Here is a 14,598-nt window from a genome sequence, read left to right as displayed (position 1 = left end):
TATTTTGCACTTTCCGGCTTTAGTAAATAAACACCATTGTGTACTTAAGAGTGGGGTATGCCTGTATACTACTTCCATATGTTGTCCAGCTGCTGCACAATGGCAGGTAATGCATGGTATGCACAGATCTAAAAAAATAAAATAAAATGTCATTATAGAAACAATTCAAAGTTGTCACAGAAATAGCACAACACGGGCCTGTATTGGATGTATTGTGTTAGGTTTACATAGACCAAAGTAATATAGGAGGTTCTAAGACCACAATGCGAAAAAAAAATTGGGTTGATGAAGTTGCAGCAAAAGGGGAAGGAGGGGCCCTGATTAAGGAGGCTGTAAAGGAAAACTTAACTGTAAATTTGGGTTGATGAAGTTGCAGCAAAAGTGGAAGCAGTGGCGTAACAATAGCCAGAGCAGCCTATACAGCTGCTATGGGGCATGAGGTAGGAAGGGGGCCCCCATTAAGGAGGCTGTTAAGGAAAATGAAACTTTCCAGTATAGTAAAGTCGAGGCCAGACCGCTGGATGGCGGATAGTCATAGAATATTACCCTTTGAACTTCTGTTATGGGCTGAAATTAACCCTGTTTGCCTATTGCTGTAAAAACGGCCCAGTAATTCTCCTCCGCTAAAACCTTATAGGACAGTTGACATCATTATGGTTATCATTGCTACTACAGCTATATTTTTCATCAACATCTCTGATCCCCAATATTGTACTGACTATGCTGACATTGCAGTGTTTACATTTTTCTTTTTTTTTGCTTCATTAACCTCTGTGTTTAACATTGTGAAGCGCTGATGTGCATTGTAGTGCATCGTTGTGGTGTGCTGCATAAAGTTACAAACGTGTTTTTTTGTTTTTTTTGTGCAGAGCACACCAACACACCTGTATGGTGTGAACAAGGCACATTGATAACAATCGTCTTCTATGTGCTCTTGCACTGAGCCTGTGTTGATCAAAGCTGATCAACACTGCTCAATGCACCTGGTGTGAACAAGCCCTTAGGCATACATTAAGATGAATTACACATCTTGTCACAATGACACTGTAAGCTGTTTCAGAGCAACTTAGCCGGAGGGGGGGGGGGGAGTGCATTGCATTTTGTTATGGGACCCCATGATTCATAGTTACATCCCTGAGCAGAAGCTTATCATAGAGTGTAACTTAACTGACTTATGCCTAGTACACACTATTATTTTATTTTTTTTCAACCAAGTGGGCTGAACGAAAAACAAAAATGATGGCTCAGGTTGGTGCCGCTGTATTACCAATCCTATGTTAGTATAGCAATCTCCCCTGCTGTGCTATTGAGTTCTGACTGGAAACACTCCGGGCAGTGCTCTTGGCCATTGGCTGAGGCCTCGTACACACGACCATTTTCCTTGAGAGAATCCATCAAGAAACTTGGTGGCAGAGCTTTTTTGCCGAGGAAAACGGTCGTGTGTATGTTTTTCATTGAGAAAACTCGTGGAACTCGATGAGAAAAAAAGAGAACAAGCTCTCTTTTTCCTTGTCGGGGGTCTCAATTTCCTCGTCGTGTTCCTCGTCGGGCTGGTTTACGACGAGAAACACGTTCGTGTGTATGCTTAGAAACCTGCACATGCTCAGAAGGGTGGCGCCAGTGGAATCAAACTTCCCCTTTATAGTGCCGTTGTACGTGTTTTACGTCACCGCGTTTGAGAACGACGAGATTTTGTCTTGACTGTGTGTACGCAAAGAAAGCTTGTCAAGATTCTCGACAAGCCTAACAAGAAACTCGTCGAGGAAAACGATGTTTCATTTACGACGAGTTCCTCGGTCGTGTGTACGAGGCCTGAGAGAGAAGACCGGGAGATGGTCGTTAGACTTTTCTCAGTCATGCCACTTTGACAGAAGCTAGCTGAATGGCCAGCTTCAGTCGGACCGGCTTCAGTACACACAGGCCGAATGTCGACAGGTATCTATCGAACCGGCCGATGCTGCCCGACATTCGGCCCGTATGTACAGGGCTTTAGACAATCTATTTTTGTCTTACCAAAATTGCTTGTGTCTAAAATTACTGTACATTTTTATGACTGTTTATGATCACGAGGGAAGTACTGTGATGAAATCTTGGTGTTTCACTAATCCCATATTCTAGGTTCAGCAGTTTTCTTGTGTTCTCTCTGAGTAGAAATGTCAGGCTGTAAGGCCCCTTATGGAGGCTCCACTGCCTGAGCTCAGGGCAGATAAATATTGCAATCTGTTGACTGCTAAACGAGTGAAAATTGTCATAGAGAATTAAGCCCAGGATCACACTTGTGTGAACACAGACATCGCATGTGATTCACACCCGCGCTGCGGTGCTGATCGCTTGCAATGTTAGTGCAATGCAAGTTCAGCCCTACAGTTGTAGGGCTGAACTTGCACTGGATTCACAGGAAAATAGTGCAGTTTATAGTGAGTTGTTTTTTCCCCGCACTAGAATCGGTCTGATTCCTGTGCGAGGTCACAGTTCGCATTGCGAACTGTGAACCAATCTGAGGGTGTCATTAATTTGTATTGACACCCGCAGCGGTTCGCAGAGGGCAGCGTGAACTACCTGTAGGAGAGATATGATACGGGAACCAGGACTGGAATCGCGCTGGTTCCCACATCGCATATATGTGAACCTAGGCTAAAGAATTGAATTCATGTACTCCTAACAGCACCTTTTCCTTGACAGTCTTTTTGGTGTCAGCACCAAGCTCTGGCAGGAGTTAGGACAGCCTTACAAACCTGAAACTTCTGCTCTGACAGGGAGAGAATACAAGTAAATAAAAATGTTATCATTGAATGTATTATAACAGTTTAAACAGACCACAGGGAAAGGTTTAGTAATTGCATGTATCTAATCCATAAAAAAAAATACTAAGGCTTCATTTCCACTGGCGTTTTTACAGCCACTTTTCTGAGCGTTTTTTACAGCTTAAAAACGCCTGTCCATGTTATTCTATGGCATCATGCCCACATAGGCGTTTTTGAGCTGCAAATCGCATAGACGTTTTTGAGCTGTAAAAAAAACGCGGGACCAGGGCGTTCTGTGGCTCCAGCAATAGAGCTGTAAAAACGCCAGACATTAAAAAACGCTCAAAAACGATACAAAATAAACATGGACAGTTGTTTTTAAGCTGTAAAAAAGGCTAACACAAGTGGCTGTAAAAACACCAGTGGAAATTAAGACTTAAACTTAAGAAAGTGAGAGATTAATGATGGCTCAAACAATTGCTACTGTAATTTTTTTTTGGCGTGTGCATATTTAAAGAGGTTCTTTAGTCATTAAAAAAAATGAAAAGTCAGCAGCTACAAATACTGTAGTTGCTGACTTTTAATAAAAGGACAATTACCTGTCCAGGGATCTGGTGTTGTCTTCCCCTAAGCTGGTTCTTCACTGGTCTTCAGGTCCCCAGTGCCAGCATGTTTACTGTGGAAATTGGCATTGCACACAGCAACCAGCTACATTTCACCATTTATTTCAGTAAAGGATGCCAGTAAATTAAATTATACAGATGAAGTTTAATTGGTTATTTCTAATATATTTTTTTTGAGAAAAAAGTAATGAATCTGATGATTATTTTTAGACGTAAAGCTGTTATTGTGATTCATGCTTCAGCCTCACGAGCCGACAAAATCATAATGCCAGTCACCAGGTTTAAATAAGGAAATGCTAGCTGAGCGAAGCCAGGCTTGTTTTGTTCTGCTCTGGTCTGGTGAGCTGCACCTCTGTGCACTTTGGGAAAGCCTTATCACCCAGTCCATTGCCATGTCCTCCATTTTTATCATTCATGTGCCTTTTCCTGGATCGTAACGCTTTTTATAGTAAACAAAGGCGTGTGTGTTGTTTTTCATTTTAAAGTTCATTGCTGTTTATCTGCCAAGGGAGACATTTCCACCCATTGTTATACAGGCATTACAGCGACACAACATATTTTCCCTGCCACCAAGCTGCAATCTGTGCTGCAATTTTAAAAATAGGAATTCTGATTTATGCATATATCTGTCAGCTCCAAACATTTTGTGTTTGACACACAGGTGTTTCCCTTCCAACTTTAACCCAATGTGTAACTAATGTGTGACCTATTCAATCTACAGCCAAGTGCCCCAGCAACATAACAATTAGAACCTGATCCAAATCAACAGTAGAAATTCCGTCATGTTAGCCACTGGGTACTATCTTTTTTACGGACAATCAGATGCTGTTAAACAGGACCTGTGATGAGCAAAATATGAATGCTGCCCTTGTTAAGCTCTGCTATAGAAAATACTAGTGCCTGGCTGTCATGTATGTCCCTTCTTGCTTTATTATTTTTGAACAAGTAACCTGAAGAAATTATACTGATAAGGACCTCTGACTATTTATGACAAAGGACCTCTAACTAATCCTATTACTTTCCTGATCTGCATACTTGTAATGGGTCAGTAACTCAAAGGCCCAGATTCTCAAAGAAGCTCAGATACACTACGCTGCCGTAACTTAGAGCGGCAGGTCCCGTATTCAGAAAGTTACGGCGGCGTAGTGTAAATGGGCCGGCGTAAGCCCGCCTAATTCAAACAAGGCTGGTAGGGGGCGTGTTGTATGTAAATGATTGGTGACCCCACGTAAATGATGCGCTTTACGAACGGCGCATGCTCGCGCATGCTCAGTATCACGTCGAATTTTCAAAGTAAATTACGCCCGCTCAATGCTTAGTTGACGTGAACGTAACCTACGCCCAGCCCCATTCACGGACGACTTACGCAAATGACGTAAAATACGACGCTGTTCGTACGTTTCCGATATCCATACCTAACATGACTTACCCCTGCTTTATAAGGGGTAACTTTACGCCGGTCCGACGCCTTACGTAAACGACGTATCTTGATACGCCGGGCGCACGTACGTTCGTGAATCGGCGTATCTAGCTCATTTGCATATTAGACGCGAAAATATACGGAAGCGCCCCTAGCGGCCAGCGTAAATATGCACCCCAAGATACGACGGCGTAAGAGACTTACGCCGCTCGTAGCTAGGCAACAGTGAGGCGTATCTGATTCTATGAATCAGGCGCAGAGATGCGACGCCTCACACTCAGAGTTACGACAGCGTGTCTGGAGATACGCCATCGTAACTCCTTTGTGAATCCGGGCCAAAGTGTTTAAATTCAGTTGGCATCTCAACCAAGTTTTTTTTTAGAATTAACATGCATTGGCAATGGCAATGACGATGTTACTCTTATTTAGAGTTTATGTTCATTTTTATTTGATTTTTTCTCTTGTCCTGCTACACACAGCAGAACAGTAGATTTATTATAATGACACATGTGTATGTTGTATGTGAGTGCAATATCACCCTACCACACCAACACTCAGAGACCCTAATTGTGCAAAGTGCACTTGAAATTGCACTTGGAAGTGCAGTCGCTGTAGATCTGAGGGGGACATGCAAGGAAAAAAAACAGCATTTTAGCTTGCACATGATTGGATGATAAAATCAGCAGAGCTTCCCCTCATTTCAGATTTACAGCGACTGCACTTCCAAGTGCACTTTCAGTGCAATTTCAAATGCACTTTGCACTTGCAGTGCAAAGTGGATTTGCCTTTCATAAATAACCCCCTATGATAATAATGACTATGTGGAATATGCGTGTATAAATCATTGATTCACCAAGTTGGAAAGATGTTGTCTACCCCCTGATGTTATTTGCTGAGTAAGAAAACATATGCAAACACCACGTGCATTCCACTGTATGGATACTATTTAACGAATGTGCACACTGGACAAAAAAATAAAATAAATTCACTGTCATCTGAGGGCTTCAGTTGAGGAGGGTCAGAGCTGTGTGAGGCCCCGTACACACGTCCGAGGAACTCGACGGGCCAAACACATCGAGTTCCTCGTCGAGTTCTGTGTTGAAGCCGCCGAGGATCTCGGCGAGCCAACTTTCCTCATTGAGCAACAAGGAAATAGAGAACATGTTCTCTATTTGGCCCGACCAGTTCCTCGTCTGCTTCCTCTGTGAAAATTGTACATACGACCGAGTTTCTCGGCACAATCCAGCTCCGATCGAGTTTCTGGCTGAATTCTGCCGAGAAACTTGGTCGTGTGTATGGGGCCTCAGAGTTCCACTGTGCTCTGTTGAAGCTATGCAGCTTGAAAAAGGGCAGGGATGCCTGAAATGTCACTGCTATGATTTATTCACGTGTGAGCAATAAACTAAGCTCCATGTGTGAGTGTATATATGTGTGTGTGTTTGTATGTATTTATGTATGTATTTATATAAAGCCAGAGGGAATGGTATATTATTATTCAGGATTTATATAGGGCCAACAGTTTGCGCAGCGCTTTACAACATGGAGGCAGACAGTACAGTTCAATACAATTCAATACAGGGGATCAGAGGGCCCTGCTCGTTAGAGCTTACAATCTAGAATGTCTGTGTATAGTTGAATTAGTGTATAGCCTTATGTCATTGGACTCTTCGACAGAAAGCAGTAAAAGTCTCTGGAGAATATTATGAATCCGCTTTCTTTAATGCATTTCATTGCAAATAGATAGAGTGTATCTCTGTCAGTGGAAATAGCTCATCAAGACGGATGTGAGCGCGTGTGCATCCTGTGATGAGCTCCCAAGGGTCCTGTGGATGAGAGAGTCCATTGTCTGCTCTGGTCTATTAGGATATCCTATTTGTTGTTCAGAAATATTGGATCATGTCTGCTGCTTTCTTATTTTTTCAGCTTGGGTTGTTGTGCAAAGTATTGCTAATGCATTAATAATTCCACACCTGCAAGTGCGACTTTTATTTACAGCATATCTTATGGAAAAAGTTGACATAACTGCAAGCACTGTGTTGAAGCACAGGGCGACTGGTTTCCTTATTTACATAGTAGATATAGTGAATATTTGTATTCTCTGAAGGTAATTTGCCCAGGGTTAAACCAGATATTTTGATTCCCGTGTGTTCTGTGAACTAAACTATTGTTCACTCTTGATAGGGTTTCCATTCACTGCAAGGTTCTTAAATCAATGTTTTCTTTTGTTAACTGTTTTTAATATGAAAAGATCACCACAACAGTAAAAGTAGAAGAATACTGCCTTCATAATTAAGTTTTGTTGATCCTTAGTGTTTTGACCAGACCTGAGAAAGACTGGGTTGTAGAACCTGTATATTGACTGATAGACATAAACAAAAGCTCTTCAGAAAGCTGGACTGTTTCTAGGATGCTAGATCTGTGGATCTGTTGGTGTACTTGTAGCACAAGGCTTTTATTTTTATGGTTTATCCTCAGAATCGCATCTTCCGAAAGGATTTCAGTCATATCTGGACCAATTTTAGGTCTCTCAAGAGTCATTGTAGCTTGTGAAACTGTAATCCGTTACATTGATGACCATTTTTCATGTCATATATGGATCTACAGATGTTTAGACAAAATTAAGTTCAATACTTTTTTCATTATAATCTGAGAATTCAGAAGGACTGAAATGGTGCTTATTAAAAAGTATAGTGCCCAGGTTTGAAGCCTGTGTATGTACTAACATACAAATAATAACTCCTCTGTCAGCATTTTTTCCCCAATAACTATTGTCTTGTTTACAAATGACTACAGACAACACCAGATGCATGCTATGTACTGTCTAGTGCAGGCAATCTCAACCAGGGTTCCCTCATGCCTTGTACACACGATCGGTTTTCCCGGCAGTAAAAAGTCCGCTGGGAAAACCAAGAACCTGCTCGGCAGCTTTTTCCCCTACACACGGCCAGTTTTCATGGCAGGAAAACTGCCATGAGAGCTTTGGCCAGGAATCCCGGCCGTGTGTATGCTTCATTGCAATGTTTCCCATAGGAAAACTGCCGGGAAAAAAACTGCCGGGAATCCCGGCAGGAAAAAAGAAAACATGTTCTAATTTTTCCCACCGGGATTCCCGGCGGTTTACCTGTCGGGAAAACTGCGATGGAGCATACACACGGCCGGGATTCCCAGCCAAAAGCTCTCATGGCAGTTTTCCTGCCAGGAAAACAGGTCGTGTGTATGAGGCATCAGAGATTGATTGGGCTTACTGTGGCTGATTGTCCTAGCAGTTGATTGTGTCTACATAATTCCAGATCCAAAGCTATGTGGCAGAGCCAGCGGCATTATGCCAAAAATGTTTTTTTTAGCTACATGTAAGGGTGGTATTCTGACCCCCACTTTAAGGGAGGAATTAATTATTCTGCTCTCTAATTAACTAATTTAGCAGGGTTTCCCTAAGGCCCCGTACACACGACCGGATCTATCCGCTGGGATTGATCCGCGGATCAGTTCCAGCAGATAGATCCGGTCGTGTGTACGGCCTTCCGGACATTTTCAGGTGGATAAAAATCCAGCCGACGGATTCCCAGCGGATAAAAATTTCTTAGCATGCTAAGAAATCTATCCGCTGGAATCCAGTCCAGCGGACTGATCCGGTCGTCTGTACAGACTCACCGGATCAGTCCGTCCGCTCCCATCCCTCGCATGCGTCGTAATGATTTGACGCATGCATGGAAGTATTTACCTTCCAGGGTCGCGCACGTCGCCGCGTCAATCGTCGCGGCAATGGCGCGGCCACGTCACCGTGGATGTATTCCGTGGAGATTTCGATCTGATGGTGTGTACAGCCATCAGATCCAAATCCGCCAGAGGATTTATCCGCTGGAAACGGTCCGCCAGACGTGTGTGTATCCTCTCGTGTGTACAAGGCCTAAGACCTGAAAACTATTTTAAGGGTTGCTCTAAAAAGGTTGAGAGAGGCTGTCTAGTATCTAGTAATATGTTTGACCTATTTCGGATTTATTCAGGTATACTATAGTTTACCACTGAGATAACATGCTGTGTAATATTTTGAGCGTGCTGTCTCGTGATTTGATATCTTGTTTTAACTGTTATGCGGTTTTATTGTTTTGTCATTGTTTTGAGCTGATAAGCAGATCGTTATGAAAGGTCCCAGCATAGCAGCATCACCAATTTTTTTAAACCGATGAAATGAACTCACTGTTCTTGCTTTCTTCAGCTTCGGAAGATAATCTCAACAGTGCAATGTCTCCACTCAATTTGTCCAAACCTCCACTGGTGATAGATTACTATGCAATAAATAGCACATTCTGGCACCAGTTTGAGTTGTAGCACTTGTGTATCTGCAAGCAATGATATGGTGGTGTGGATTTAACAGATGTCTGGTGGACTTGGCAGAAGACCAAGTAATCTTATGAGCCAGTGGGAACCAACACTTTTTTTTAGTTTTTGTTAGTTCTGTAATTAATATCTAACTTTTTGACAGTGGGCAGTTGGGTTAGCGGGAATTATAGTCATATTTCATTAATCTATGGGGCTTTTATCAAAATGTTTAATTATATGTGTGGTAATTTTCCCTTTATTATGTAGCACAGAAGAATACTTAAGCTATATGGAAAGTTGAATTTAAGGGTTTAAAGAGATGTCCAAAAGAAATCTGTGTATTTGTACATAAACCCTGGTGTGTGTATACCTATAGGCATTCTGACAAATTTGTTTTAAATTCGGAAATTGATCATGACTAAAGATGAACTTGTAGACTTTTTCCATCCATTATATCACAGTTCCTCAGTTACTTTTTCACTTCCTGGTGTTAGATTTTGTTTGTCTTTTAAAGTACATTGAAAAAATCTGTTATAAAAGTTAGGCTATACTAACGTTATCAAGAAAAGTCTCTAAACAATTAAAAGCCTCACACGCGTTGAAAATAGTGACTCATTTAATTGACTGTATACTAAACAGATAAGTATGATTAAATAAAGTGATAGGGGTTTCTAATTGTGCTAAGAAAGGTGTAGGCAGGAGTAATGAAAGTGAACAGGCTGTTCCTGTGGCCTGGGGCTCTTGCACGTTACAACATGATACCAGTTCAGTTAATATGAAGTAAGCATGGGAATTTTGTTTTGACCTTTTCAGTATAATGTTTCAGAAGGAAAAAATGTTCTGTTCATCTAATGCTTTAGTGTGGTTACTCTGAAGGTCGGTATCTATACTGACGGACATGTAAAGACGTGCTATCTATGGATGTACACAGCCGGTGCTATTCATTTTTGTTTGATCCTTTTGCAAGTTTCATAACATATACAAACATATTTAATAAGGTATATTAGTTCACAGCAAACAGATTTGAGGCTGCCATAGTCAGGTGACCACAACACTCAAATCTGATTGCTAGGTGCTACAATTTGCCATCAGGACACACACACAGTTTTATAAATATCCCGCATTTTGCAAACTTTAGAGATGTACATTGCATATTATATAAACCCAAACGTAGACAACCAAAAATATTGTGTAGATACAAAGCTGCTATGTGTGAGTGGGCTATTACTAGGCATTACAATTCTAATGCCCTGTACACACGATCGGTCCATCCGATGAGAACGGTCTAATGGACCATTTTCATCGGTTAACCGATGAAGCTGACTGATGGTCCGTCGCGCCTACACACCATCGGTTAAAAAAAAGATTGTGTCAGAACGCGGTGACGTAAAACACAACGACGTGCTAAAAAAAAACGAAGTTCAATGCTTCCAAGCATGCGTCGACTTGATTCTGAGCATGCGTGGATTTCTAACCGATGGTTGTTCCTACTAACGATCGTTTTTTTTCTATCGGTTAGATATCCATCGGTTACATTTAAAACAAGATTGCTATTTTTTAACCTATGGATAAATAACCGATGGGGCCCACACACGATCAGTTTGGTCCGATGAAAACGGTCCATCAGACCGTTCTCATCGGTTTGACTGATCGTGTGTACGCGGCATAAGTATGATTTGAGAAAGGTGAGGAAGTGAAATACTAATATTGCCACATGTTTTAATTTCAAAAACTTGTAGTGTAATGGCCCTCCTTTTCGAAATCAGAGCTCATCATGCTGATTCAATATCTTCTGATGTAGCATCTACAGCTAGTAATGAAATATTATCATTTCAAGATTGTAAGCACCTCGAGGGCAGGAACTGATATGAATGTACGATATATATGTAAAAGCATTGCGTAAATTGATAATGCTATATAAGTACCTGTAATAAAATAAAATAAGAAAAAAACTATTTTGATTCTGAATCAAATGCATTAGAATTAAAGTGATTGTAAAGGTTCAAATGTTTTTTTTTTCTTAAATAACAAACATGTTATTCTTACCTGCTCTGTGCAAGTGCTTTGCACAGAACAGCCCTGATCCTCCTCTGCTGGGGTGTCCCTGGCAGTGCTCCTCCCCTTCATTAAGTGCCCCGATGGAGAGCTGCTTCCACTGGGGCACCCATTCAGGCCCTCTCCTATGTCCCGCTGCTGCATCCATTGACACAGATAGCGGGACTCAGCCCCACCCGTGCTCCCATGTCACTGGATTTGATTGACACCAGCAGGAGCCAGCCAATGGCTCCTGCTGCTATTAATCTATCCAATGAGGACGTAGTCAGCGGCTGAAGCTGTTGGGCTTGTGCACATCACTGGAACGGATGGGCTCAGGTAAGAAAAAGAGCAGGGGGGCTCCGGGGCAGCTGCAGCACAGGTTTTTCACCTTAATGCATAGAATGCTTTAAGGTTAAAAAAAAAAGGAGATTTTACAATCCCTTTAACAATGTAAGTGTTCAGACTTAACCAGTAAAATGCTAAAGTATGTGGCATTATCTTAACCAGATTATAGTTGAGTGGTTCATAAAGAAAGTGACTTTTAGAGACTGATCCATGTAACATAATTTCATGTCCTCTTTTTTTTTTTTTCTCTCTTTTTTTTTTAACTGACCTGCTTTGAATCATAGTAGCAAAGTATTGTTGTTAAACATGTCATGGATAAGTAACCAGGTGCTGTGTGCTAATCATTCGGAAATGAGCGTATAATTGTGTAAGAAGGACCATGTCAGCTATACTATGTCACATGCTGCTACATATGGGAGGCTGCAGGTTTCTCAATGAAATTGTTGTATGGAGGCTCCAGATGTACAGGCTGTAGTCAGCTGGCTATAGTGTAATCATTTTGTTTGTTGACAGGTTCCCAAGAGTCAGACAGCTCACAGTCTGCCAAGAAAGACATGCTGGCTGCACTGAAATCCAGGCAGGAAGCTCTGGAGGAGACACTACGCCAGCGGCTGGAGGAGCTGAAGAAAATTTGTCTACGTGAAGCGGTAAAGATATGGCATTTCTTCCAGATTTTTGTACTGTAGACAGAGCATGAATATGAACATTTCCAACTGTTGTGCATAAAGTATATGTGCAATAAAATGTCATTTTAATATTACTCACACGCCAAACTCATGACACTATCCCACATTTTCAGCATGCTTCTGTTAAATCTACACATTTCCAGTATAAAACTGACCATGGATAAAAGCTATTGACTGGTAAGAGTATCTGAAGCCTCATACACACGACCGAGTTTCTCTGAAAAAAACAGCAAGAAACTTGCTGTTTTTTTTTTTTATTGCATAGGAAACCGGTCGTGTGTACATTTTTCGACGAGGAAACTGTCGAGGAACTCGACGAGCCAAAAAGAGAGCATGCTCTCTTTTTCCTCGACGGGAATGGAGAAAATTGTCACGTCGAGTTCCTCGACAGCCTGACAAGGAACTCGACGAGCAAAACGATGTGTTTCGCCCATCGAGTTCCTCGGTCGTGTGTACGAGGCCTTCCACCTAGCATTTATACTCAAAAAAAAATTTGCAGTAGGTATTCCTTCCTGGTGAACACTTCAAGGCCTTAAAATCTACCATATTTAAGAAGAGAACCTCATGTCATATGTTTAATTTCAGCGATAGTGTATCATCATCGTGTATAGAGTCCAAATGTTGGTAGTGATTGAGCAAACCTTGCTATCTCATTTTTTGTGTAAAAACTCTTGCTATATTTTCTATAGAAATCTATCCCAGAGCATAGGTGTGGCAAATCCACAGTACTGTAGAACTGAGAGTACCCAATTACTTAAGATTGGAAAAACTGTGATAATCTTTTGCAATCACATTTTTCCCTGCTAGGAATCTTAGGAATCACAATAATTTCCTGTAAGGAGCACTTTGGAAGCAAGGATTAAGGTGTGGGAGGAAAACTGAACACAGGCAGTCAATGAAGAGTGACAAAAACCATGACGAAAAGAATGAATTTGCTTACTGAGTAGGACTGCTATGGCAAACGTTCCATTATGTCACTAATCATTTTTGAATGAACACAAACTTCATCAGCCGTAGTGAACTTCCCATCGTCTATGCTACTAAAACAATGCATTGTAGTGTGAAATAAAAAGTAATGCATCAACCTCGCCAAGTTAAATATTTTGATCAGGAAGATATTTCTAGAAAAAGCACTTTTCCTAGGGATTTATTGTGGTCTAAAAAATAATTTAGATCAGTGTATACCTAATACTTGGTTATCTGAAACTTAATATTGAGAAAACTGTTCTTGGTAAACCTTGGGCCCCTGTTGGAATGCTCTTCACAGTTACATGACTCCCTTGCATACATCTACAGTATAATTCTCTTCATCTATATAAATCCTATATACTAATAACTCTGACATTGTAAATGTTATTTCAGAGTCCTACTACTTGATTAAGGCCTAAAAACATTAGGGGTTGTGGGATACAGGCATACCCCACTTTTAAGTACACAATGGGGTTTATTAACTATCGCTGGAAAGTGCGTATTTATAAAGGTGTACAGTAGTACATGGTACGAGATGAGATGGCACTTCCTATGACTATACAGTGTCATTCTCTAGTGAAAAAACTCAGCTGAATGTCAAAGTGGTATTAACCACTTAAGCCCCAGAAGGATTTGCCCCCTTAATGACCAGGCCATTTTTAGTGATATGGCACTGCGTCGCTTTAACTGACAATTGCGCGGTCGTGCGACATTGTACCCAAACAAAATTGACATCCTTTTTTCCCCCCACAAATAGAGCTTTGATTTGGTGGTATTTGATCATCTCTGCATGTTTTATTTTTTGTGCTATAAACAAAAAAATAGCGAAAATGTTGAAAAAAAAGCAATAGTTTTTACTTTTTGCTATAATTAATATCCTCCCAAAATATATAAAAAAAAAACACATTTCTTCCTCAGTTTAGGCTGATATGTATTCTTCTACATTTTTGGGGGTAAAAATCCCAATAAGCGCATATTGATTGGTTTGCACAAAAGTTATAGTGTCTATAAAATAGGGGATATATTTATGGCATTTTTATTATACTTTTTTTTTTACTAGTAATGGCGGCGATCTGTAATTTTTATTGGGACTGTGACATTGCGGCGGATAGATTAGACACTTTTTTGGGACCATTGACATTTATACAGCGATCAGAGCAAAAAATAGTCACTGGTTACTGTATAAATGTCATTGGCAGGGAAGGGGTTAACACTTGGCGGCAATCAAAGGGTTAAATGTGTGTCCTAGGGAGTGATTCTAACTGTGGGAGGGATGGGACTGCCTGGGGAAGGAGACTGAACGTTGTTCATATTTAGTATGAACAACAGATTAGTCTCCTCACCCCTAACAAAATGGGGATCTGTCTGTTTACATTGACAGATCTCCATTCTGTCTCTCTCAGGAGCGATCGCTGGTGCCCAGCGGACATCGTGGCCGCTGGACATCTTTTTTG

At 41.1% G+C, this 14,598-nt stretch overlaps 1 protein-coding gene across 5 annotated transcripts in view; it reads left to right on the top strand.

Annotated features, from left to right (window-relative positions):
* The window catches only part of FRMD4A (FERM domain containing 4A), a 562,831-nt gene that overhangs the window by 519,597 nt on the left and 28,636 nt on the right, over positions 1–14,598 (top strand). For all 5 annotated transcript variants that reach the window (XM_040343418.1, XM_040343417.1, XM_040343415.1 and 2 more), the window contains exon 15: positions 12,003–12,136. In XM_040343418.1, coding sequence (XP_040199352.1) covers positions 12,003–12,136 — 134 coding nt within the window. The remainder of the gene's footprint in view (positions 1–12,002; positions 12,137–14,598) is intronic.

This window comes from Rana temporaria, chromosome 3 (assembly GCF_905171775.1).
Source record: "Rana temporaria chromosome 3, aRanTem1.1, whole genome shotgun sequence".
Taxonomy (NCBI): domain Eukaryota; kingdom Metazoa; phylum Chordata; class Amphibia; order Anura; family Ranidae; genus Rana; species Rana temporaria.
Note: the sequence above shows the minus strand (reverse complement) of the source record. Positions and strands in the feature narration are given on the sequence as shown.